This window comes from Hemiscyllium ocellatum, chromosome 13 (genome assembly GCF_020745735.1).
Source record: "Hemiscyllium ocellatum isolate sHemOce1 chromosome 13, sHemOce1.pat.X.cur, whole genome shotgun sequence".
NCBI lineage: Eukaryota > Metazoa > Chordata > Chondrichthyes > Orectolobiformes > Hemiscylliidae > Hemiscyllium > Hemiscyllium ocellatum.
The window spans coordinates 33,301,449-33,327,032 of NC_083413.1; the positions used below are offsets into that span (position 1 = coordinate 33,301,449).

Genomic DNA, 25,584 nt, shown 5'->3' on the forward strand with positions numbered 1-25,584 from the left:
AGGTCCTGGAGGAATATCGGAAGAGTAGGACAAGTCTTAAACGAGAAATCAAGTGGCCCAAAAGGAGTCATGAAATAGCTTTAGCAAGTAAAATTTAGGAGAATCACAAAGCATTTTATTCTTATATAAGAAGCAAACAGGTAACTAAAGAAAGGATTGGCCCACTAAACGATAATGAAGGAAGGCTATGTTTCGAACCTGAGAGAATGGGTGAGATTCTGAATGATTACTTTGCATCAGTGTTCACTGAGGAGAGGAACATGATGAATGCTGAGATTAGAGATAGAAGTTTGATTAATCTGGATCACGTAAGTAGGGAAGATGTGTTGGGTAGGCTAGAGGTCATTAAGGTGGACAAATCCCCAGGACCAGAGACAATCCTGGTAATTATAGACCAGTGAGCCGTACTTCAGTTGTTGGTAAAGTGTTGGAAAAGGCTATAAGAGATAGGAATTATAATCACCTAGAAAAGACTAATTTGATTAGGGATAGCCAGTATGGTTTTGTGAAGGGTAGGTCGTGCCTCACAAACCTTACTGAGTTCTTTGAGAAGGTGACCAAACAGGTAGATGAGAGTAAACCGGTTGATGAAGTGTATATGGATTTCAGCAAGGCGTTCGATAAAGTTCCCCACAGTAGGCTATTGTACAAAATGTGGAGGAATGGGATTGTGGGAGATATAGCAGTTGGGATCAGTAATTGGCTTGTTGAAAGAAGACAGAGGGTGGTGGTTGATGGGAAATGTTCAGCCTGGAGTCCAGTTACCAGTGGTGTACTGCAAGGGTCGGTGTTGGGTCCACTGCTGTTCGTCATTTTTATAAACGACCTGGATGAGGGTGTAGAAGGGTGGGTCAGTAAATTTGCAGATGACACTAAGGTCGGTGGAGTTGTGGATAGTGACGAAGGATGCTGTAGGTTACAGAGAGACATAGATAAGCAGCAGAGCTGGACTGAGAGGTGACAAATAGAGTTTAATGCGGACAAGTGTGAGGTGATTCACTTTGGTCAGAGTAACCGGAATGCAAGGTACTGGGCTAATGGTAAGATTCTTGGTAGTGTAGATGAGCAGAGAGATCTCGGTGTCCCGTTACACAGATCCTTGAAAGTTGCCACCCAGGTTGACAGGGTTGTTAAGAAGGCATACAGTGTTTTAGCTTTCATCAATAGAGGGATCGAGTTCCGGAACCATGAGGTTATGCTACAGCTGTACAAAACTCTGGTGCGGCTACTGTGTACAGTTCTGGTCACTGCATTATAAGAAGGATGTGGAAGCTTTGGAAAGGGTGCAGAGGAGATTTACTAGAATGTTGCCTGGTGTAGAGGGAAGGTCTTACGAGGAAAAGCTGAGGGACTTGAGGCTGTTTTCGTTAGAGAGAAGAAGGTTGAGAGATGACTTAATAGAGACGTATAAGATAATCAGAGGGTTAGACAGGGAGAGCCTTTTTCCAAGAATGGTGAAGGCGAGCACAAGGGGGCATAGCTTTAAATTGAGGGGTGAAAGATATAGGACAGATGTCAGAGGTAGTTTCTTTACTCAGAGAGTAGTAAGGGTATGGAATGCTTTGCCTGCAGCGGTAGTAGATTCGCCAACTTTAAGTACATTTAAGTCGTCATTGGGCAAGCATATGGACATACATGGAACAGTGTAGGTTAGATGGGCTTCAGATTGGTATGACAGGTCAGCGCAACATCGAGGGCCGAAGGGCCTGTACTGCGCTGTAATGCTCTATATGTATCTATGCTAGGTTGCTGAGGGAATCAAGAGAGGAAAGAACTGGGGCCCTGACTGATACCTTTGTGGCATCATTAAATACAGGTACGGTGCTGGAGGACTGGAGGGTTGCTGATGTTGTCCCCCTGTACAAGAAGGATAGTACATTCTAGTATATTCCAGGTAACTACAGACCAGTGAGCCTGATGTCGGTGGTGGGAAAGTTGCTGGAAAGGGTACCAAGGGATAGGATCTATTTATATTTAGAAAACAATGGGCTTATCAGTGATAGGCAACAGGGTTTTGTGTGGGGGAGATCGTGCCTTACCAACTTAATAGAGTTCTCTGAGGGAGTGACCAAGTTGATAGATGAAGGAAGGGCTGTTGATGTTATATACAGGGACTTTAGTAAGGCATTTGATAAGGTTCCCCATGGTAGACTAATGGAGAAAGTGAAGTCACATGGTGTGCAGGGTGTTCTAGCTAGGTGGATAAAGAACTAGTTGAGCAACAGGAGACAGACAGTAGTAGTTGAAGGGAGTTTCTCGAAATGGAGAAAGGTAACCAGTAGTGTTCCAGAAGATTGGTGGAGTAGCAGAAAACATAAGGGATGTCAAAGAATACAGGAGGATATAGATAGACTGAAGAGTTGAACGGAAAAGTGGCAGATGATTTTCAATCCAGAAAAATGTGAGGCGATGCATTTAGGCAAGATTAATTCTAGAGCGAATTGTACAACGAACGGAAGAGCCTAGGAAAAAGTTGATGGGCAGAGAGATCTGGGAGTGCAAGTCCATTGTACTCTGAAGGTTGCTGCACAGGTGGATAGAGTGATCAAGAAGGCATACAGTATGCTTGCCTTCACTGCATGGGATATTGAGAATAAGAGCTGGCAAGTCATGTTAAAATTGTACAGGACGTTGGTTCAGCCGCATTTAGAATACTATGTACAGTTCTGGTCGCCACATTACCAAAAGAATGTGGACGCTTTGGAGAGGGTGCAGAGAAAGTTTACGAGGATGTTGCCTGGTATGGAAGGTGCTAGCTATGAAGAGGGGTTGAGTAGGTTAGGTTTATTTTCATTAGAAAAAAGAAGATTGAGGGGGGGACCTGATTGAGGTTTACAAAATCATGAAGGGTATAGACTGGGAGGATGGAGACAAGCTTTTTCCCAGGGTGAAGGATTCCATAACAAGAGGTCACACTTTCAAGGTGAAAGGTGGAAAGTTTAAGGGGGATACACATGGCAAGTCCTCCACACAGTGTGTGGTGGGCGTCTGGAACGCGTTGCCAGCAGAGGTGGTAGAGGCAGGCACGGTAGATTCATTTAAGATATATCTGGACAAATGCATGAGTAGGTGGGGAACAGAGGGATACAGATGCTTAGGAATTGACCGACAGGTTTAGACAGTACATTTGGATCAGCTCAGGCTTGGAGGGCCGAAGAGCCTGTTCCTGGTCTGTAAAGTTTCTTGGTTCTTTAAAAAAATCAAATTCCTGAGATAGCAGAAGCATGAAAAAAGGCTTAGCAGCAGATGGGCTGATGCAGGATGATGGAAGTAAGCAGCCTTAGTGACGAAGGGGCAGCTCCATCAGTGGTAAACAGGATGCAGAGGTTATGGAAAAGAAGAAATTGGACATTTAGCCTCTTGAGTCTGCTCCACCATTTAAAAAGAACATGGCTGTTCTGATGGGTTCTGAATTCCACATTTGCATCTACCCTTGATAACCCTCAATTCTCCTGCCTAACAAAAATCGATCTTATTCTGTCTTAAAAATATTGAATTACCCTGCCCTACTGCTTTCTGTGGTAGAGTGTTCCAAAGTCACACAACCCTCAGAAGTAAAAACTCTCCTTGACTCTGTTCTAAAACAGTGCTCTCTTGTTCTGGACTGACCCATAACAGGAAGCATCCTTTTCACATCTATCTTGTCAAGAACATTCAGGATCTTATGAAAATTAATCTCCTCACACTTCTAAACACTAACAGGAAGAAGTCTAGACTGTCCAGTCTTTACTCAAAAGACACCCACTCATTCCAGGTATCAATCCAGTAAAATCTCCTCTGAACTGCTGACAATGCATTTACATCCTTCCTTAAATAAGGTGGCCAAAACTACACATAGTATTCAAGATGTAGTCTCACCAATGTCTTGCTTAACTGAAGCTGAGCTTCTTACATTTACATTCAATTCCTCTCATAATAAAGGCAGTATCCCATTAGCCTTTCTGATTGCATGCTATGTCTGCACATTCATTTTTGTCACATACACACTAGAACACTGAAATCCTTCCGCATTTCAGAATTCTGCAATCATTCTGCAATTGAGTAATACTGTTTGTTTTAATTCTTACTGAAAAGATGAACATCTTCATATTCCCCACCTTACTTGTGATCTGCCACATCTTTGCCTGTTCACTCAACCTATTTAAATCCATCTGCAACTTCCTTATGTATTCTTCACAATGTACTTTTTTTACCGATCTTGGCATCATCTGTGATGTTAGCTACCACACCTTCATTCCTCTCATCTAAGTCACCGATTTAAAAAATTGTAAAAAGTTGGAAGGTCCAGTACAGACCCCATTTGGGATGTCACTTGTCACATTCTGACAAAGACTCTTACATGTACTGTTTTCTGCGAGCCAATTAGTCTTCTATCCATGCTGAAATGTTACCCTCTGAACCACAAACTTTTATTTTTGATGTGAACCTTTATCAGATGCTTTCAGGGAATTCCAGCATATCACATCTACAGACTTTCTTTCAACTATAGTGTGTGTTAATCTTTCACAGAACTCCATTCTAATAAACGGGGAAAAAGATGATTACCCTTAGACAAAACCATGCTGACTCTTTCTGATTACCTTTAACTTTTCTAAGTGCACAGTCATATTCTCCTTAATGATCGATTCTCATACCTTCTCCATGACAGATGACAAATTAACTGGCCTATATTTCCACCTTTCTGCCTCCTTCCATTCTTAAAAAGAATGGTTAAATTTATCATTTTCCAGACTGAGGGAACCTTGCTCAAGTATAGGAAATTTAAATAATAATATATTTACTACCTCATTTGCACCCTCTTTTAAGACCTAAGGATGAAATCCATCTGGGTCTGGAGATCTGTTACCTCACAATTCCATCAGTTTGGATTAGCACCACTTGCCTTATGATTATTACTTCACTCTTTGATCCTTCTATCTCCTTACGGACTGCTGTTACTGGATTGCTTTTTGTATTTTCTATAGTAAAGACAGAAGCAATACACTTGTTCATTTCATCTGCCATTTCCTTATTATCTATTAACTTGCCATCCTCAGTCTCTAGGGAATGAATAATGGTGTTACTTACTCCTCCTTTCTCAATGCCCTTAGAAACTCCAGCATCTATTTTTACATTCTAAGTTGGCTTCCTCCCTCTGAGGTAATTAACTAATCTCATCACATTACATAATATCAAATCTCGTATGACCTGTTCTGTGGTTGGTTCCAAAATAAGCTGCTCTAAGAAACTATCTCAAAAGCAGTCTAGGAACTCCTCATCCAGGTGATGACTGCTGATCTGAATTTTCCAGTTCATATGTAGTTATCCATGGTTATGCTATCCCTTTACCACACACAACCAATATTTCTTCTTGTATACTTGGTTACATAGTGGTTACTGTTAGGGCATCACTCCCACTGGGGACTTATTTCCCATACTATTTCTCATCTCTAACCAAACTGATTCTCCACCTTGATCTCTTGAACCAAGGTAATATCTTACTATTATACAAATACCATCTTTATTAACAGGGCTACCCCTCCATGTGTAGCAAATACTTTTTTAAAAATGTTATACGCTCTTCAAAGTCAGGACCCAACACCTGTCATCCTGAAGCCATTTCTTCTTAATGACTATCAGAATGCATTTGCTTTCGTTCAGCCTCACATTAGCTCCTAAATCCTGAGCCAAAGCTGCTCAAACCTCAGTTGTGTCTTCAAATTATCTGGCCAAAGCGTAGCTTGCAGTTGTGAAAAGGAGGGGCCAACGATAGATCCTTGAGAAATTCTGAAGGTATGGGGGCAGGAAGTGAAGCCACTTTGTAAGATTCTCTAATCTCAACTGGATCGATAAAATCGGAACCAACCAAGCATCTCAAGTAGATGTGGGTGATAACTCAGTATAATAAATTAGAATTTTTTTGATTACTTATTAACAATTCGAGCTGAAATGTGACAGATAGCTTTAAAATCTTATGCGTTTAAGTAGTGCCCTTTACTAAATAAACTAGTTGCATAATAAAGAATTTAACGGTATTCTATGTTCTTAAATACAGGCAGACTAGAGAAGTAGCCCAGAGAATGAAAATTTTCATAAAAGGTAGTAGTAAGAAAGGATTATGGGTCATAAAGTCAAGAAGTGCAGGTTCATAGTTCCTTGAAAGTGGACTCACACATAGATGGGATAGTGAAGAAGGCATTTGGTATGTTTTCCTTTGTTGGTCACAGCATTCAGTATAGGGGTTGGAAGGTCATGTTGCGGCTGTTCAAGACGTTGGTTAGGCCACTTTTGGAATATTGTATGTAATTCTGGTCTCCCTGCTATAGGAAGGATGATGTGAAACTTGCAAGGGTTCAAAAAAGATATTCAAGGATGCTGGAGGATTTGAGCTACTGGGAGAGGCTATTTTCCCTGGAGCATTGGAGGCTGAGGGGTGACCGTATAGAAGTTTATAAAATCATGAGGGGCATGGATAGGATAAATAGACAAAGTCTTTTCCCTGGGGTGGGGAGTCCAGAACCAAAGGACATAAGTTTAGGATGAGAAGGAAAAGATTTAAAAGAGACCTAAGGGGCAATATTTTCACACAGAGGGTGTTGTATGCATGGAATGAGCTGCCAGAAGAAGTGGTGAAGGTTGGTATAATTACAATATTTAAAAGACATCTGGATTAGTATTTGAATAGAAAGGGTTTAGAGGGATATGAGTGAAATGCTGGCAAATGGGACCAGGTTAATTCAGGGTATCTGGTTGGCTTGGACAAATTGGACTGAAGGGTCTGTTTCCAAGCTGTACTTCTTGATGACTCTATGACTCTAAGTAGAATTAGTATAGATGGAGATTAGGAATAAAAACGGCCAGAAAGTGGAAAGAGTTGAATCTCAGCCCACTAATAGAAATTACATAATTGGAAGAATAAGCATGAAATAATTGGGACATGTAACAAAGACAATGTGATAATTATGAGGAACCCCATTCTGTATATTGACTGGACAATTCAAATTGGTAATATAGTCCAGATTGAGAGTTTGTATAATGCTTTTATGACAATTCCTTTAACAGTTTTTAGCTTTATCCAGTTGATTCTGCAATTTTAAATAAAGGATTATCTATTGAGAAATGGTTAATCAATAATCTCACAGAAAAGAGTCTTCTTGGAAAAAGTGATAACAACTTGATATTCTGTTCAAGAATAACATACTTGAGTCCAAAACAACAACATTAATTTAAAGAAACCTAGTTACTTGTTGTATAGTTATGAAGGAAGAGCTGGCCAAGATTGATTATGTACGTAGACTAAAAACTGTGACAGCAAATGAATAGCAGGAAATACTTTTTAAAACGTTTCAAAATTCCTAACAAACATATGCACTGTTACAAAATAAAAATCAGTTTACATGGATAATTAAGTATTGTATTAAAAGGCAATGTTTTTAATTTTATAAATGAGCAAAGGATCACCAAAATGTCAACAAAAAAGAGAAAAAAAGTAGAACCAGTGTAAATTAGTTAGGAACAGATTTTAAGAGCTTTTATCAGGACACAGAGAAGAATTGCTGAAGAAAATATTTGAGGCAGAGACATGAGAAATTATTATTGGGAATGAGGAAAAGACAGAGACACTGAACAAATATTTTGTGTTTGTCTTCACAGTAGAAAACAAGAATATCAGCCATAAATGATGACCAAATGGCTAATAGCAATGTGAAATTAAATGACCGGAAGATCAGGAGAAAAAATATGTTAGAAGAAATCAAGGAACTAAATTCTAACACCCTTAGTTCTAACAGAACTAGATGCAGCCAAAATGAATCCATTGATTGTGATTTTCCAAAATTCTCTAGATTATATAATGGTCCGAACTGATTGGAAGCTAGCAAGTATAACATTGCTATTCAAAAAAGGAGGCAGAGAGAATACAGGGGAGTCAGAGCCAGTTAGTTCATTATGAGGAAAACACCAGATCTGTTATTATTAGTATTCATCTATCATTAAGGATGACTTAACAATGCACTTAGCAAATCAGAGTGTGATCAAAGTCAACACAGCTTTACAAGAGGGGAACTGTACTTGACAAATTTAGTAAAGTTTTTTTGAGCATTAAACTGGAAAGGTAGATAAAAGGGAGCTAATAGTGAAGTATAAATGGATACCTAAAAGGTCAGAAAAAGCAAATTAAGAGTTTATGAAGTTGGAGGCAGTATATTAGCAGGGTGAAGGACTGGTTAACAGAAAGCACAAAGTACAGATAAACGGGGAATTTTCAAATTGGCAGATTGTAAAGTAGTCAGACACCACAAGGATCAGTTCCGTTCCTCAACAATCTACAAACGATATACATTACTTACACAAAGGTAGCAGGAGCAATATATCTAAGTTTGCTGATGACATAAATTTAGGTGGGAATGAATTCTGTTAGGAAAATTTAAAATTGGGCACAACAGATGTAGAAAGATTATATAAATGGGCAACAAGTTGACAATGGAGTAACATGTGGAGACTTCAGATTATTTCCTCCAGTTTCAAGAATAGAAAAGTAGATTTGTTTTTGCAATACATGAAACTTTCAAATGTTATTATTCAGAGAGCCTAGGCTATACACATACAAGGATCACAAACGCCCCAAGCAGGTACAATAAATAATTTGGAAGTCAAATTGCCTATTGGCTTTATTGAAAGGAAAGTCGCAGTGCCTGAATATTGAAGTCCTGGTGCAGTTGTAGATTGATCATATCAAAAGCACTACACGCAATACTTCCTCCATATCTAAGGAAGATATACTTCCTTGAAGGAGGTTTAACTAATGTTCACTAGCTCATGAAACCAATAAACTGGGTGAAACCATTCATGCTACACCTAACTGAGCAGTCCATAAAGACATATCCAATCCATCTATTGCCTGTCCTCCATCCATAAGGCATTCTTCTGCAGTAAGATTTACCAAAATCCTTTAGATCAAAGACTGGAAAAATACAGAATTTTTAAAATTCAGTTACTGGATGTGGCCATCACTGGCTATGCCAGCATTTATTGCTCATCCCTATTTGCCCTGTAGAAGGTGGTACTGAGATGCATCCTTAAACAATGTTGTCTTTAGGGTGTAGGACCACCCACAGTGCTCTTTGGAAGTGAGTTCCAGAATTTCGATCCAACAATGAAGGAATGGAGATATAGTTCCAAGTCAAGATAACGTGTGGATTGGAGGGTAACTTTCCCATTTGCTGTTCCTGTCTTCTAGATTATAGGTTTGGAAGATGCTGTCAGAGAAGCCTGGGTAAGTCACTGCAGTGTATCGTGTAAATGGTACACACTGCTACAACTGTGCAATGGTGGAAACTGGGAACGAATGTTTAAGGTGGTGAACGGGGTTCCAATCAAGTAGGCTGCTTTGTCCTGGATGGTGTCAAGCTTCTTGAGTGTTATTGGGGCAGCAGTCATCAAGGTAAGAAGGGAATACTCAATGATACTCCTAATTGTGCCTTGTTGATGGTGAACAGGCTTTGGGGAATCAGGAGGCGAGCTGCTCGCCTGAGTATTCCTAGCCTCCAACCTGATCTTGTAGCCACTGTGTTTGTGGTGAGTCCAATTGAGTTTCTGATCAATGATAACCCCAGGATGTTGATAATGGGGGATTCAGTGGTAGTAACACCATTGAATGTCAAGGGACAGCAATTAAATTGTCTCTTATTGGTGATAGTCATAGCCTGTCACTTGTGTGGCACAATTATTACTTGCCAGTTGTTGGCCTAAGTCTGGATATTGCTTCAGTGTCTGAGGAGTTGTGAACATACCCACTTCTGACCTTTAAGATGGAGGGAAGGTCATTCATGAAGCAGCTGAAAATGGTTGGGCCTAGGAACTACTCTGAGGAACTCCTACAGTGATGTCCTGGAGCCGAGATGACTGACCTCCAACAACCATGACCATCCTCCTATGTGTCAGGTATGACTCTATCCCCCTTACATCCATTGATTCCAGTTTTTCTAGGGCTCCTTGATGCCACACTCGGTCGAAAGCATCCTTGAAATCAAGGACTATTGCTCTCATCTCACCTCTGGAATTCAACTCTTTTGTCATGTTTGAACCAAGGCTGTTATGAGGTCAGAGCTGAGTGGGCCTGGCGGAACCCAAACTGGGGGTCACTGAGCAGGTGCTACTTGATAGCACTATTGAATACACCTTCCATGACTTTATTGATGACTGAGAGTAGACTAATGGAGCAGTAATTTGCCAGGTTGGATTTGTCCTGTTTCTTATGTACAGGACATACTGGGGCAATTTCCCACAAGGTCGGATAGATGCCAGTGTTGTAACTGTACTGGAACAGCTTGGCTAGGGGAGTGGTAAGTTCTGGAGCACAAGTCTTTAATAATATTGCTGGAATATTGTCAGGGCTTGTAGCCTTTGCAGTATCCAGTGCCTCCAACCGTTTCTTGGTATCACATGCAGGGACTTTAATTGGCTGAAGACTGGCATCTATATTGCTGGGGACCACTGGAGGAAGCTGAGATGGATCATCTGCTTGGCACTTTTGGCTGAAGATTGCTTCACCCTTATCTTTTGCACTGATGTGCTAAGCTCTTCCAACAATGAGGATGGGGACACTTGTGGAGTCTCCTTCAGTGAGTTGGTTAATTGTTCACCACCATTCATGATGATGTAGTAGAACTGCAGAGCTTAGATCTGATTTGTTGGTTATGAGGTTGCTTAGTTCTGAAAACACTTGCTTATGTTGCTTGGCATGCAAGTAGTCCTGTTTAGTGGCTTCACCAGGTTAACACCTCATTCTCAGATATGTCTGGTGCCTGCATTCTCCATCGAACACAGTTCTTATTCATGAACTTATTTAAAATGTCTTTTAACTGTCTACTCTACGGACATTTACCACTTCCTCTGGAAGTTCATTCCACACACAAACCACTCGGTGTAAAAATAGTTGACCCTCACATCTTTTTAAAAATATATCTCCTCTCACATTAAAAATATGCCCCCTAGTCTTGAAATTCACCACCCGAGGGAAAAGACACCTGCCATTCACCTTATCTATAAACCTCTATAAGGTCAAACTCCTACAGCTCCAGTGAAAAGGTTCCAGCCTATCCAGTCTCTCCTTATAACTCAAACCTTCCTGGCAACATTCTGGCAAATCTCTTCTGAACTTTCCCTAGCTTAATAATATCCTTCCTATATGAGGGAGACCAGTACTAGATGCAGTGCTCCAGAAGAGACCTCACCAACATCCTGTATAACCTCAACACAATGTCCCTACTCCTATACTCAAAAGGTGTGTCAAGGCAAGCATGCAAAACACCTTCTTAACCATCTCATCTGGGGGGATCCAAGATGGTGGCGACCCAGCAAGTCTGAGTCTACAGTGCTCCTCCCAAGACTTGGGCAAAGTGGGTCACCCACCCCCACCACACTCACCAAATCATTTAAAATTGCTGTTTAATTTAATTAGTTGTTTAGTACTGAATTTAAACAATTTAATCTTCAGTAAAAATGACTGAAGAGAAGGGAGCCTGCAGCTCTCAGCAAACAGGAACCCCTCCCCCACCCTCTCTAGCTGCAGCAGAGGCGTCCGCAGCCGCCCCGGAGGACTTACCTACGGTGGCGAGCCTTGTGGAAATCATCTCCAAACTGGATGTGAAGATCAACGCTTTTATTGAAGAATCCCAAAGTCGATGGGACTCACTCTCGGCCGCGCTGCAAAAGCACAACCGAGACATTAAGTAAATTGAGCGGCGAGTCGGAGGGGCGGAGCTAAAGGCTGCAACCTCCGAAACTACAGCACAATCGGCCGTGGATCGAGTCTGGACTCTCGAACAGCGAGTCCGGACCTTAGAGAACCACTGTGACGACTTCGAGAATAGAGGTTGTCGAAAAAATATTCGTTTGCTGGGCCTTCCCGAACAGGAAGGGGAAGGCCGGATTAAAGAGTTCCTTGAACAGTGGCTTCCACAGCTGTTAAATCTAGAGGCTAGATCAGGCCAGGTAAGGGTAGAATGGGCCTACCAGGTTGCAATACGCGGGCCCGGCTTGAACCAGCGCTCCCGCCCAGACCTGTTCCGGCTGCAGAGCTATAAGGAGAGACAGATACTCCTAGAAGCCTCTAAGAAATCTTGGAAAAGATCCCCCAGCCATGATCTATAAAGGTTCCAAGACTATGTTTTACAGGACTTTTCCCCAACTCTGGTCCGAAAGAGGAAGGCATTCGATGAGGCGAAGAAGTGTTTAAGGGACTTAAATATTCAGTACTCCTTACGCTACCCAGCGACGCTACGCTTTAACCATGAAAGATCCGTGTATAACTTCGGATCGCCGGAAAAGGCTAAGGAATTTTTGGACTCTCTTAGGTAAATTGTAAGAGATAATTGATGTTGGTTTGCCTTCCCCCCACTCCGGTTTATATCCCCCCTTTTCTTTTTTTATCTTACTGTTTAATATCATCTTGGGGGGGGATTTATTTATTTGTTCTCTACTTAACAATTTTCTCCCCCCCCTTACATATATAGGCCAGGGGGTCTAGTTAATGTTGGTGGGGGGAGGTGGTCACCTTATTCTATTTTATCTCTGACTCTAGGAGCGGGGTCATTTTCCCGTGTTATTTTGTATTATTATATTTAATTATTACTTGTTGAGGTTGTAATTTTATAGTTATATATGTTTATACATGGTATTAACATTACCAAATATATCCAGGTGTTGGTGTGGGTGGGGGTAGGGTGCTCACTGTTAACTTTAGCTCTGTGGTATATTTGAATTTTCCTCATCCTATTGAGCAGCGCCTGGGTCAAGGGTGGGACACTGGTTGGGAGAGGATACGATGGACTTTTGGAAAGGAAGTGATACTCCCGGGAACAAAGGGGAAAATCTCCATTTAAATGCGTTTTTTTTATTTAGAAATAGTTTTTTATTATACTGTTGTGAGTGTATTAGAGAGCCATTATTTTTGTGAATTTTATGTGCGCTATGCTCGGGATGTTCTGGATAGGGTTTCCCCTCCCGACGGGTCTCGGATTTGCCCAGACGATTATGGTTGATCAGTCGGTTAAGTGGTGCACCTGGAATGTCAAGGGGAGTAATTGCCAGTCAAAAGGAAGAAAATATTATCAAATCTGAAGAAAGAAAGGGTTGATACAGCTCTCCTACAGGAGACACTTGTTGGATAAAGAACACTTGAAATTATGACAAGGTGGATTTGATCAGGCCTTTTTTATCTTCTTTAGGCTCAAAAAGCAGGGGAGTTACCCAAATGGCTAAGAGGGAAATATTATTTGCAAAACAAAGGTTATATGAATTTGGTAGATACTTAGCAGTTCTTCCAAAGAAAAAAAATGGCCCCTCAAACTATCACGTTTATCAAGGAAAGTACGGGTATTTTGATTCATGATCATAAAAGGATTAACGCAATCTTTAGAAAATTTTATTCTGATTTATATAAATCGCAGGATTGTGAAGATAGGACTAGGAGGATGCAATCATTTTTAAAAATTTGACCTTTGTGGATCTAACTCAGGAACAGGTATCAGTCTTAAATGCTCCCCTAACAGTTCAAGAAATACTTGACGCAATCAGGCAACTTCAGAGCGGTAAGGCACCTGGCCCAGATGGCTTTCAAGCTGAATTCTATAAAGAATTTACAGGAATATTGGCTGGTCCACTTATGGACATGTATAATTACGCATACAGTCAGGGCTGTCTCCTGCCTTCGTTGAAAGAGGCAAATATCTCTCTTATCCTTAAAAAAGGAAAGGACCCAGAAGATTGCGTGTCATACAGACCGATATCCTTGCTAAATGTAGATTTTAAAATCCTTTCTAAAACGTTAGCATTGAGACTAGAAAGGATTGCCACATATCACAAAGGAGGATCAGACGGGGTTTATTATGGGCCGTAGATCATCCAATAATCTTAGAGGGGTTTTGAATATGATTCAAGCCTGCCATCAGGGAAAGATACCAGAAGTAGTAGTCTCATTAGACGCAGAAAAAGCATTCGATAGGGATGAATAGTCATATTTGTTTTACACACTGGAAAGGCTTAGTGTTGGAAAGGTGTTTACCAAATGGGTCTCAACATTGTATAGTGATCCCAAAGCAGTTGTGGTTACCAATGGATTAGGTTCGGATATCTTCAGTGTGGATAGGGGCTGCCGTTAGGGATGTCCTCTCTCGCCATTGTTATTTATGCTAATAATTGAACCACTAACAGAAGCTATACGGGCTGATCCTAATATAACGGCCTCGAGGATTGGTACAGGTAAACATAAAATTACCCTTTATGCAGATGATGTTCTTCTATCTCTCAGTAATTCTCTGATGTCCGTGCCTCGCTTAATCCAAGTTATGAATACATTTAGTGCATTCTCAGGCTATAAAATTAATTTCTCAAAATCGGAGGCTATGCCAATGGGTGGCCTTGCTATGATAGCCCACTTAGTGGACAGATCCCATTTTCCCTTTCAGTGGTCCCTGGAGGGTTTCTTATATTTAGGCATTTTTATTGCCCCAGTATTTGGTCAGTTATACAAGGCTAACTTTGTGCATTTACTGGAAAGGATAAAGCAGGACCTCCAGCAATGGGGAGACCTTCCAATTTCCTGGCTGAGTAGAATAGCACTAATTAAAATGAATGTCCTGCCCTGTCTCCTATACCCTATGAGAATGCTTCCGGTGATGCTGCCGAGGGTGGCTCTACGTAAATTATATGGCTGGCTGGGTTCCTTTATCTGGAATCACAGACAGCCCCTCATTAAGCTGAAGAAGCTACAGCTTTCACAGGCAAGGGGAGGATTGGACTTCCCAGATTTTAGGAAGTATCAGTTAAGTTCCCTATTAAGTTACATAGCTGATTGCGTCTTGTATGATCCGCAATCAATCTGGCTGGACATCGAGACTTCTCAAGTAAAATGCCCACTTATTAACCTTTAATTTTCAGACAAGAGGAAAATAATTACGGATCACTGTAAAAACCCTATAATACTAAACACAATTAAAGCTTGGAATATAATGCGGCAAAATAAGGGCAACTCACATAAATCATCCTTCTATGCTCCAATAGTGGGAGCATGGGGATTTCAACCGGGGTTTACAGATGCCACTTTTAAACTCTGGAGATCCAGGGGTATCTCATGTTTAGGGAACCTATTCAAACAAGGGGTCCTGATGTCTTTTGAATAGCTGCGTCAGAAATTCGGATTACCTAATGGAGACCTCTTTCGATACTTTCAAATTTGAGATTATATACAGAAGAAGACTATGTTATTTGATAGTCTTTATAAATCAGATAGAGAATGTAGAGTGCTACGAACAATGGGGGTATCTTCCATCAATACTATTTATCATTTACTACATGAAGAAGCATCGGGAGATATGGACAATCTGCTTAAAACATGGGATCAGGATTTGGGACTAGAAATCTCTATAGAAACGTGGAATGACATTTGGGAAAACGCCAGAAGAATCACCATCTGCAACAGAACTCAGGCTATCCAGCTGAAGATACTTCATAGGGCCCATATAGCACCGGATCGATTGGCAAAATTTAAGGCAGCAATGTGTCCCAAATGTAAAATAGAGGTGGGCACTCTTGTACATTGCCTATGGACCTGTCATAAGATCCGTAGCAAGACTAAAGTAGCAAGTACCCTGACAGAAATTTTAGGAACGGAAATGAAAGTGGACCCTGTATCTCTCCTTTTGGGCTTTTCGAACTTACCCTCCCTGGATATGCACGGGAAGAGATTATTTTCTATTCTCTCTTTCTGTGCAAGGAAAAATATTTTGGTGAACTGGGTGGCTGAGGGCCCCCCTGGACTTTCAAATTGGCACAGATTAATTATGGAATGTATTCCCCTTGACTTCCTTACAAATATGGTGCACCGAAAGACTGAATTATTTCATAAAATATGGCAGCCCTTCTTGAATTATATGAATACAGATATTTTGGCTATCCTAACAAGGGCTTTTATTTAATTGAGATTGCGAACCTGGCTGGTCTGGGCCCCTGGGGAGAGGAATCCCGCACAAATACAGGTTCTGTTACATTTGATGTTAACACATTCCAAGCATGTATCTCACTATCCAATTTCTGTGTTATCTGTTGATTTTTTTTTCTTTCTCTTATTTGAATAATGTAAGAGACTTAATTATACACTCTGGTTAGTTGTAGGTTAGATTAGTAGTTAGTTGAATTTTTTTTCTCTCTGTATTTTTCTTTTGTTAAATTTTGGTTATTATTTATTTAAGATTTCATTGTATATCAATGTTTGTACTTGAGAGTTTTGTTTATTTTTGTAAACTTGCAAAAATGTTAAATTTCCAATAAAAATATCTATTAAAAAAAACCCACCTCATCTATATGTGATGAAAACTTCAAAGAATTATGTTCCTGAACCCTCAGATCTCTGTTCTACAACGCTACCCAAGACCCTACTTTTAATTGTACAAGTCTTGCCTATGTTTGTTTTACAAAAATACCTTGCATTTATCCAAATTAAACTTCATTTGCCACTCTTCGGCCCATTCACACAATTAATCAAGATCTCTTTGTAATCTTAGATAACCTTCTTCACTACCCACTATATCACCAATTTTGGTATCATCTGCTAACTTTCTATATTCTCAAAAATCATTTATATAAATGACAAACAAAAGTAGGCCCAGAACTGATCAATGCAGAACACTGCTGATCACAAGCCTCCAGTCTGAAAAACAACCCTCTATCATCAGGCTGTCTCCCACCATGAACCAATTTTGTATCCAAATGGCAAGTTCACTCTGAATCTCATGGGATCTAACTTTACTAATTAGTCTACCATGTAGAACCTTGTCAAAGGCTTTGTGAAAGTTTAAGTAAACAGTGTCTATTGCTTTGCCCTAATCGATCCTCTTGGTTACTTCCTCAAAAAAATTATCAAGTGTCTAAGACATGAATCCCCTCGTACAAAATCATGCTGCCTCATCATTCCTTGCCTCTCCAAATACATACAAATAAACTGTAACATTTTATTAGCTTTCCTGATTACTTGCTGCACCTGCATACTAACCCTGTTTCATGCAGGAGGATATCCAAATTGCTTTGCATTTCAGAGCTCTACAACTTCTCACCATTTACAGAATGTTTTTTTTAAATTGTAACAAAATTAACAATTTCACACTTAACCACATAATACTGTATTTGGCAGATCTTTGCCCAATCAATTAATCCAACTATATCCCTTTGAAGGCTCCTTATGTCCTCTTCATAACTCCTACCTGTTTCTATATTTTCAGACAGACACATCTGTGACAGGTAGACTAGTGAGGACAAGATCAAGCAGATCTTTACCACCTGGCGATTCCCTCATTACGTGCTGCAGACCCAGTCTTGCAACTATGTCCTTTGCATTTCAGACATCTCTGTCAGCAGAGTTGCCACTTTGGAAGATGAATATTGTAACCTCCACCAAGAGTGCATTGTGTCCCCTGCCACACTCAGTGCTTCCTCCAAGTTGTGTTCAACATTGAGGAATACTAATTCATCAATTCAGAGGGTAGGAATCAGCAGGAAATCTCCTTGTACCTGATGCCATGACACTTCACAGAGTTCAGAATCAATGTTGAAGACTTCCAAGGCAACTTCTTCTCTGTATACAACTGTGTTCTCATCTCCTGACATGTCTGGGATATTGTCTGTCAGGTATGATTCTGTGATGGCAGTATGTGTGATATTGTTTACAATGTTTGAAATTGTGAATATGACTATATCGGCCTGTTCCTCATCTTGTTTATGGGACAGTATTCTCAATTTTGACACTGGACACCAAGATGGGAAAGGAGGACTTTGCAAGGTTGATAGTGCTGTGTTTGCTGTTTTCATTTCTCGTACGCAATCTGATGCCGAGTGATATTTCTTTAGACTTTGCAACAGTTTGATAAAATCAAGTATGCTGATATACCATTGTAGTGGGCAATTAAGAGTAAACCATGTTGTTGTGGGTCTGGAGTCACATGCAGACTGAGACAGGTGAAAAATACCACAGGTGATTTGGTGATTGAAGAAAACCTGTTTAATTACTTCTAAATATAATAAAAAGTAAATCAGATCCCATAAATTTCATTAGTGAACCAGATACATTTTTATGACAATTGACAGTAGTTAGTTGGATTATTACATAGTGATATTACCACTAGGTCACTATCTCCCCACAAACCATTTCCTTGTGGCAAACGTCATTTGATAAATGGCAGGCTTTGAAGCTGCAGAATGGGATAGGCCTTGCTAAACAGCCTCAGCCAACCTCTACAGTTGGGCCTCAGTCAGCACAACCCTCTTGTGCGCGCACACACACACAGATGTGCTGCATATTACTAAGAAGTGTCTCCTCTGCAGATAAGTGGCAGAATAATCACCTTAAACACAACAAATGGAGAAGTTATCGCTTCGTCTTGGGATTTGCATTTACTAAATAAATCAATTTGTCTCCTGGGATTAGAAAGGCTCAGTACATCAGGCCCATAATTTGTGGACTTTAGAAATTGGGGGGGGGGGATGATCGCTTTGGCTGAAACTCTACTCATTGAGGATTTCATAAGAATTGCACATTTATTGCATTTTAATTTAAATTATTAGCTCAATGCAAGATGGCTGACACATCGAGAAAAGTGATCAAATGGGTCACAAATTAAGAAGTTACCCCCATTCAAATCTTTAAAAGCATGTTAAAAAGTAGGTAAAAGATCTCTTTAAGTTACCAGGGCATGATATATTAATTTGACAGTACACAATGTTCCTGCTAAACTCGTACAAAGTCATGATTAGTGGCCGTTACAAGTGTACTGGTGTTTAGCATTTGCAGTCAAGATTAGAGTGGTGCTGGAAAAACACAGCAGGTCAGGTAGCATCCTGATAAAGGGCATTTGCCTGAAACGTCGATTTTCCTGCTCCTTGGATGTTGCCTGACCTGCTGTGCTTTTCCAGCACCACTCTAATCTTGACTCTGATCTCCAGCATCTGCAGTCCTTACTTTCACCTAGTTGATTTTAGCATTTGCAGCTTGCCCAAAGAAAGTGGAAGATATAAATGTTTGCCAAGTTTTGGGCACTGAATTTAACACATCAAGACCCTGGACACAGTACAGAAGGGATTTCCTATGATGATATCAAGTCTATGAAACTAAACTGTGAAACTAAGGCTCTTTCCACTGAAATTGCTAAGGTAAGAGACCATAAGACCATAAAACATAGGAGTGGAAGTAAGGCCATTGAGCCCATTGAGTCCACTCTGCCATTCAAACATGGCTGATGGGTATTTCAACTCCACTTACCCACATTCTCCCCGTAGCCCTTAATTCCTTGTGACATCAAGAATTTATCAATTTCTACCTTGAAGACATTTAGCGTCCCGGTCTCCACTGCACTCTGTGGCAATGAATTCCACAGGCCCACCACTCTCAGGCTGAAGAAATGTCTCCGCATTTCTGTTCTGAATTGACCCCCTCTAATTCTGAGGCTGTGTCCACGGGTCCTAGTCTCCTTGCCTAATGGAAACAATTTCCTAGCGTCCACCCTTACCAAGCCATGTATTATCTTATAAGTTTCTATTAAATCTCCCCTTAATCTTCTAAACTCCAATGAATACAATCCCAGGATCCTCAGCCATTCCTGGTATGTTATTTGATAGTAGTAGGTAAAAATGTCTCAATTTTGAAAAGTAAGTAAAGAAAAGCTATTTTCACAGTTCAGAAGATAATGACTGGAGGGCATAACTGTAAGAGCACTGCAAAAAGACAAAAAGGAAAAGTTGTAAGTTATTTAATGTGTTGGTAATATGGAACGTTGGGGTCAGTTTAGCTCAGTTGGCCGGATGGTTGGTATATGTAGCAGTGTAATGCCAACAGCGTGGGTTCAATTCCCATCACCAGCTGTGGTTGCCATGAAGAACTGTCCTTCTCAATCTCCCTTCTTGCCTGACGTATGGTGGCCCTCGGGTTTAATCACCACCAGTCTTCTCTCTAATGAGAATGCAACCATATGATCTACTAAGACTATGACAACTCACACACATTAAGTGGCATCTTAGAAATAGCACTGGAAGTAGTATCTACTAAGAATTGATAGGGTTTGGAAACGTAAAACTTTAAAGGAATTGAAGAAGGTGGATAACATTTTCTGACAGTCCTGACAGGATTTTACAGCTTCAACTGACCTGATTCTGCATGCTGACAGTTGGGTTTGAATTTGTTGCTATACACTTATTATATCAATTATCGTAACAAAAATAATAATGCAATCTCATGGTCTCTTGCACAATGACAATTAGAATTAATGAAATCACAGTTGTCTTTGTGCAGTGTCCCAATGCAGAATTCTATCACAAGTTGTAAGCTTTACACTCTAAAGGTCAAAGGTCACACAAAATTGATTACAGCTGAGGCTGAATTCATTTATTCCATTCTTTCTGAATCACACACAGAATTTAAGCCTCACTAAACGCTTAAATCCAAATTTTCCCAAACTGCTCTGTCACTCAACTTAGTGGAAGAATCCATCTCAGGGCATTACAGCACCTGCAGAAAAAAAAAGGCTGAGCAGGAAACATGGAGACTGCTAAAGTTATCCAAACCGAGACACAGACTGAAGTTAATCGTACAGTAAAACAAGCCAGCCTTAAATCTTGTAATTCTTTTCGGCTGCGATTTATAATTTACACAGTTAAACTGTAATGCCATAAATGCATGAATGTTAAGTACTTAATACCCTCCATGGGTCTGACAAGGTGGGTGAGAGTTTGGAGCTCAGTTTCTGTTTAAAAGTGTCCAACCTGAAGAAGTTGGAGGAGGACTTACCGCCGGCCCATCGGCTGTAGTGTACCTGATGATGATCTGAAAGTTGCTGAGAGGTTTGATGGCAGCCGGCAGGTTTATCACCAGAGAGGAGCCGTACTCGGTGAAAGGGTCGAGGCGGTGACTCAGGGGCCAGCTGTTTTCGCCCGAGTTGCACCGACATTTCGCGTTGACCGAGCGGATGTGCAGCGACTGGTGCGAGTCCAGGACCAGGCTCTGGGTGTCGGGCTGCAGGCACACCAGGTCCAGCACCTCCACCGCCTGGATCTCCCGGCTCGGGAAGTTAATGTCCAGCTCCAGGTGGAAATGCTGGATCTGGAAATGCTGGAAGTTGGAGGCGGATGCGATGTCGACCGGGCAGTCCCGGGACGAATTCAACCTCTCGCTCTTGGCGGAGCCGGTCACAACTTTCCGGCAGCAGCAGAAAGTTGGCCGCTCGAAGGCAGCAGCCATGGTCCAGCCAGAGGAATACAAACAGAAGGGAACAAAAACAGAGAGGAGGCGGCGGGGGATGGGATGGGATGGAGGGGGAAGGGGGGGGGGGAATTAAAATATAATAAATCACCAAAGTCAAACTCGGGAACACGGAAAAGATGGCGTCGATCAACCCAACTACGTGAAATCCATCGGATCCCGAGGTCTCGGAGACAAAAAAAAACAGCCGAAAGAGAAGCAGCAGAAGCTCTGAGGGACAAAACAGAGGCAGCTCGAGCGCCGGCAAAAAACAGGAAGTAAAGGCTCGCGGCTGAGAGACTGCAACTGGCGGGGCAACAACTGGAGGGCGCCAGAGAGGCAGCAGGGCGGCCTGAGCCTGGGCAGGGCCAAGCTGTACCAGGCCAGGGAAGGGCAGAGGCCAGCAAGGTCAAGAACCACCCAAAAGGCCAATCTTTCAGAGGTAGTGCTTCAACAGTTGGTCACCATGAAGCTGGCAGATCAGTTGGAAGGGTAGAGCTGAGGGTTTTGTTGGCTCTCTGTTCTCTCCTAATGTTGGTCGTCATGATTTGGAGATGCTGGCATTGGACTGGGGTGTACAAAGCACAACCACCTGATGAAAGGGCGGCACTCCGAAAGCTAGTGCTTCCAATTAAACCTGTTGGACTATAACCTGACGTTGTGTGATTTTTAACAATGTTGGTCATGTCAGTGTTTGAAAAGGTGGGCTGATAATTGGTGGCATGACACGTATACCTGTTCTTTAGCTTTTGCAGCTCGCCCAAACACATTTGAAGCTTAGACCACAGCTTTTAAGAAAATGTGTCTACTGCCAAAGAATTTTCTCAGGTGTGCCTGGTCAAATATGGTCTTAGGAAGCAAATGATTGGTGGTTTTGGAGACACAGCTTTGCCCAGAACAGAATGCAAAGGTTCTGAACAGTATTGTTCAACCTGCAATAGTGGGATTGTGGAATTTGTGATAGTGGTAGTGACTAAAGAGACCAAAATTGAGGCATTTTTAAAAAGGCTTAGGATGGTACATATGACGTAATGGTTGATGTTTTTGGATAACCATTTATGGATATCTGGGGGAAGAGATAATAAAGGCAGGCAAGCCAGGAATGACATCTCATGAATTTGTCCTGTAGGAATTAGCAATCCTATTCAGCAATGGATAAGTCGGCACCAGGGAGATAACTCCAAGAAATTTGTACAGTCAAGAGGGTGGGGAACACAGGTCTGCTGTGTGCAATGCAATGTGGTTGGAGTGGTGTTTACAGGAAGAACAAAACATTACACAAATTTTGGGCAGCATTTCTATTGCAAAAGGTGGCAAGGTGAAAAGCAGGGACTTATGAACCACTGAGACATTTAATGAAAAGAAAGGACTGTTTGAGCAACACCTAAGGTATCCGGCCCCTCTAGCTTTTTGGGGCTAAATATGACTGCTTCGATCAGCTAGTTTTCAGCAAGTGGGAATTGTAGCTCACTTCAGACTGATTCACTCATAAAGTCAGGAGATATGGGATACAGGGAGATTTGCCTATCAGGATTCAGAATTAGTTGGCTGACAGAAGACAGAGAGTGGTTGTAGATGGAATGTATTCTGCCTGGAGGTCAGTGTTGAGTGGTGTCCGCAGGGCTCTGTTCTTGGGCCTCTGCTCTTGTAGTTTTTATAAATGACTTGGACGAGGGGGTTGAGGAGTGGGTTAGTAAATTTGCCGATTACGCAAAGGTTGGAGATGCCGTTGATAGTATCGAGGGCTATTGCAGGCTGCAGCGCGACATAGACAGGATGCAGAACTAGGCTGAGAAATGGCAGGTGGAGTTCAACCTGGATAAATGCAAAGTGATGCATTTTGGAAGGTTGAACTTGAACTCTGAATATAGGATTAAAGACAGGATTCTTGGCAGTGTGGAGGGACAGAGGGATCTTGGTGTTCAAATGCATAGGTCCCTCACAGTTGCCACCCAAGTGGATAGGGTTGTTAAGAAAGCATATGGTATTTTACCCAACAGAGGGATTGAGTTTAAAAGCTGTGAGGTTTTGCAGCAGCTCTACAAGTCCCTGGTGAGACCACACTTGGAATATTGTGTCCAGTTCTGGTCGCCCTGCTAAAGGAAACATTTTGGAGATGGTGCCAAGAAGGTTTACCAGGATGCTGCCTGCACTGGAGGGCTTGTCTTACGAAGAAAGATTGACTAAGCTCAGACTTTTCTCTCTGAAGAGAAGGAGGAAGAGAGGTGACCTGATTGGGGTATACAAGGTAATGAGAGGCATGGATAGAGTCAATAGCCAGAGACTTTTTCCCCAGGGCAAGTTTGACTCGCACGAGGGGTCATAGTTTTAAGATATTAGGAGAAAAGTATAGAGGAGACGTCAGAGGTAGCTTCTTTACGCAGTGGTGGTGGTGGAAGCAGTCATTCGGGACTGCTGGACATGCACATGGACAGCAGTGAATCGGTGGGTGCGTAGGTTAGGTTATTTTAGTTTAGATTAGGAATAAGCCTCAGCACAATGTGGGCTGAATGGCCTGTTCTGTACTGTACTTTTCTATGTCCTATGAAAATCAAACAAGCGGTCTGATGATAGGAAAAAAAATTAAAAGCTGTAGTTAGTATGCATTAGCATACTTCTGTCAGCCAGTCCTAAGTCTGAATTAATTTTGTTAAACAGCAGCATACACATAGCAATAATTGGTCCTTGGAGAAATCCAGAGAATGCGACAGGTGAATAGAGATGCTATGACCATGAATAGATTTGCAAGAATGAAACCAAAGGATAAATATCTCCGCAAGCTCATCAGCTATCACCTGATGAAGGAATGGCGCTCCGAAAGCTAGTGTGCTTCCAATTAAACCTGTTGGACTATAACCTGGTGTTGTGATTTTTAACTCAGCAAGCTGGGTAATCGAAAGGAGATGGTGGATGATGGCGATATAATTCACTATGCTGAGGGTGTTAGTATGCTTGAAGAGGATAGAAAATATTAATGGGAATAATTAGTGACTAAAAGCAGGAAGACAAAATGTAGGAAATACTTAGCAGATCTAACAGCATCTGTGGAGACAGAAAAGTTTTGAGAGGAATGTGACTTATTCAGAAGTGAAGGAAGACTATGGGCTTTATGTTGAAAGGGAGGGAAAGGATAAAGAATAGATCTGTATGTCCTTACACACTAAGATCCGCCTGAACTGCTCGCAAACAAAGGTTTTCACTGTACTCGGGTATGTGTGACTACAATTTTTAAAAAAAACTTGTAGTAAAGAAAGTATTGATCCAGAGTAAGCTCTAATCTCTATCACCTACAGGGACAAGGGAAGGGAATGCATGGGAACACCGTTGCCTGCAAGTTCCCATCCAAGCCAAACACCATCCCTATTTGGAACTATGTCGCTGTCCCTTCATGCAGACTGGGTCAAAATCCTGCAAATTCCTTTCCTAACAACATAATAGGTGTATGTACGCTGAATGTTAAAGTCCGAGAAGGCAACTCAACACCACCTTGTAAAACCAATTAGGGATGTAAAATAATGCTGACCTAGCCAGTGACATAAACACATGCTGTGAAATAATAAATAAGGTCAGTTATTAAAGATGCCAAAGTAATTCCAAAAGGAGGGAAGGAGGGCAGTACAATAGTGAAAAATTAAGAAAAATGAGAGTTTTCCCTAGTAAATAGGTCACTTTCATTTGCACCTGGATAGCAATTTCTGGTAAACCATTTAAATCTGGAAGAATCATAGCCAAGACTTTACTTGACATGCATGCAGGAACTTTCCAGTAAGTATCAGTGTAGTAAAAACTAGGGAGTAATAATTTTATGTTCTTGCCAACTAACTCAAACACAATCTAATTTTATAGCTCTGCTATTACTCTAAGATTAGCTGAGGCACAATCTGCCTATATTTTTACTCATCAAACCTTAGTAGAAGAAGTTCTATCTTGAAAGTATAGATTTGGTCAGTACATAATCTCCAATATTGTACTATAAAATGTTGAAAATATTAGATTATTTACCTAACTTGAGAAAATCAATTACAATGGGAACCAGGCCGGATTTCAACAGCTTTACTATCTGATGTTGAAATTCTTAATTCTCAGTAATATCCACTTTTGTGTAAATTTTGCACAGATTGTTCCTAGAGATATGTTTAATTGGCCAAAACAAAGTATTCAAATAAGTAAATACCAGTTTAGAAAATGCAGCTTGGATCAAATTGATTGAAGATGGCAACAGAAACATAGAACATAGGAGTGGAGGAGGCCATTTGGCCCTTCACAATCATGGCTGTTCATCCAACTCAATAGTCTAATCCTGCTTTCTCCACATAATCTTGTGA

The 25,584-nt window shown here is 41.1% G+C and overlaps 1 protein-coding gene across 3 annotated transcripts in view; it reads right to left on the minus strand.

The window, feature by feature from the left end:
- The window catches only part of rnpepl1 (arginyl aminopeptidase like 1), a 72,051-nt gene extending 50,510 nt beyond the window's left edge, over positions 1-21,541 (minus strand). For 2 of the 3 annotated variants that reach the window (XM_060834727.1, XM_060834725.1), the window contains exon 1: positions 20,810-21,540. In XM_060834727.1, the coding sequence (XP_060690710.1) occupies positions 20,810-21,259 (450 nt within the window). In that variant the 5' untranslated portion in view covers positions 21,260-21,540. Of the gene's footprint in view, positions 1-20,809 lie in introns of all 3 variants that reach the window. The other variant, XM_060834726.1, reaches the window with a different exon arrangement.
- Positions 21,542-25,584: the final 4,043 nt, after the last annotated feature.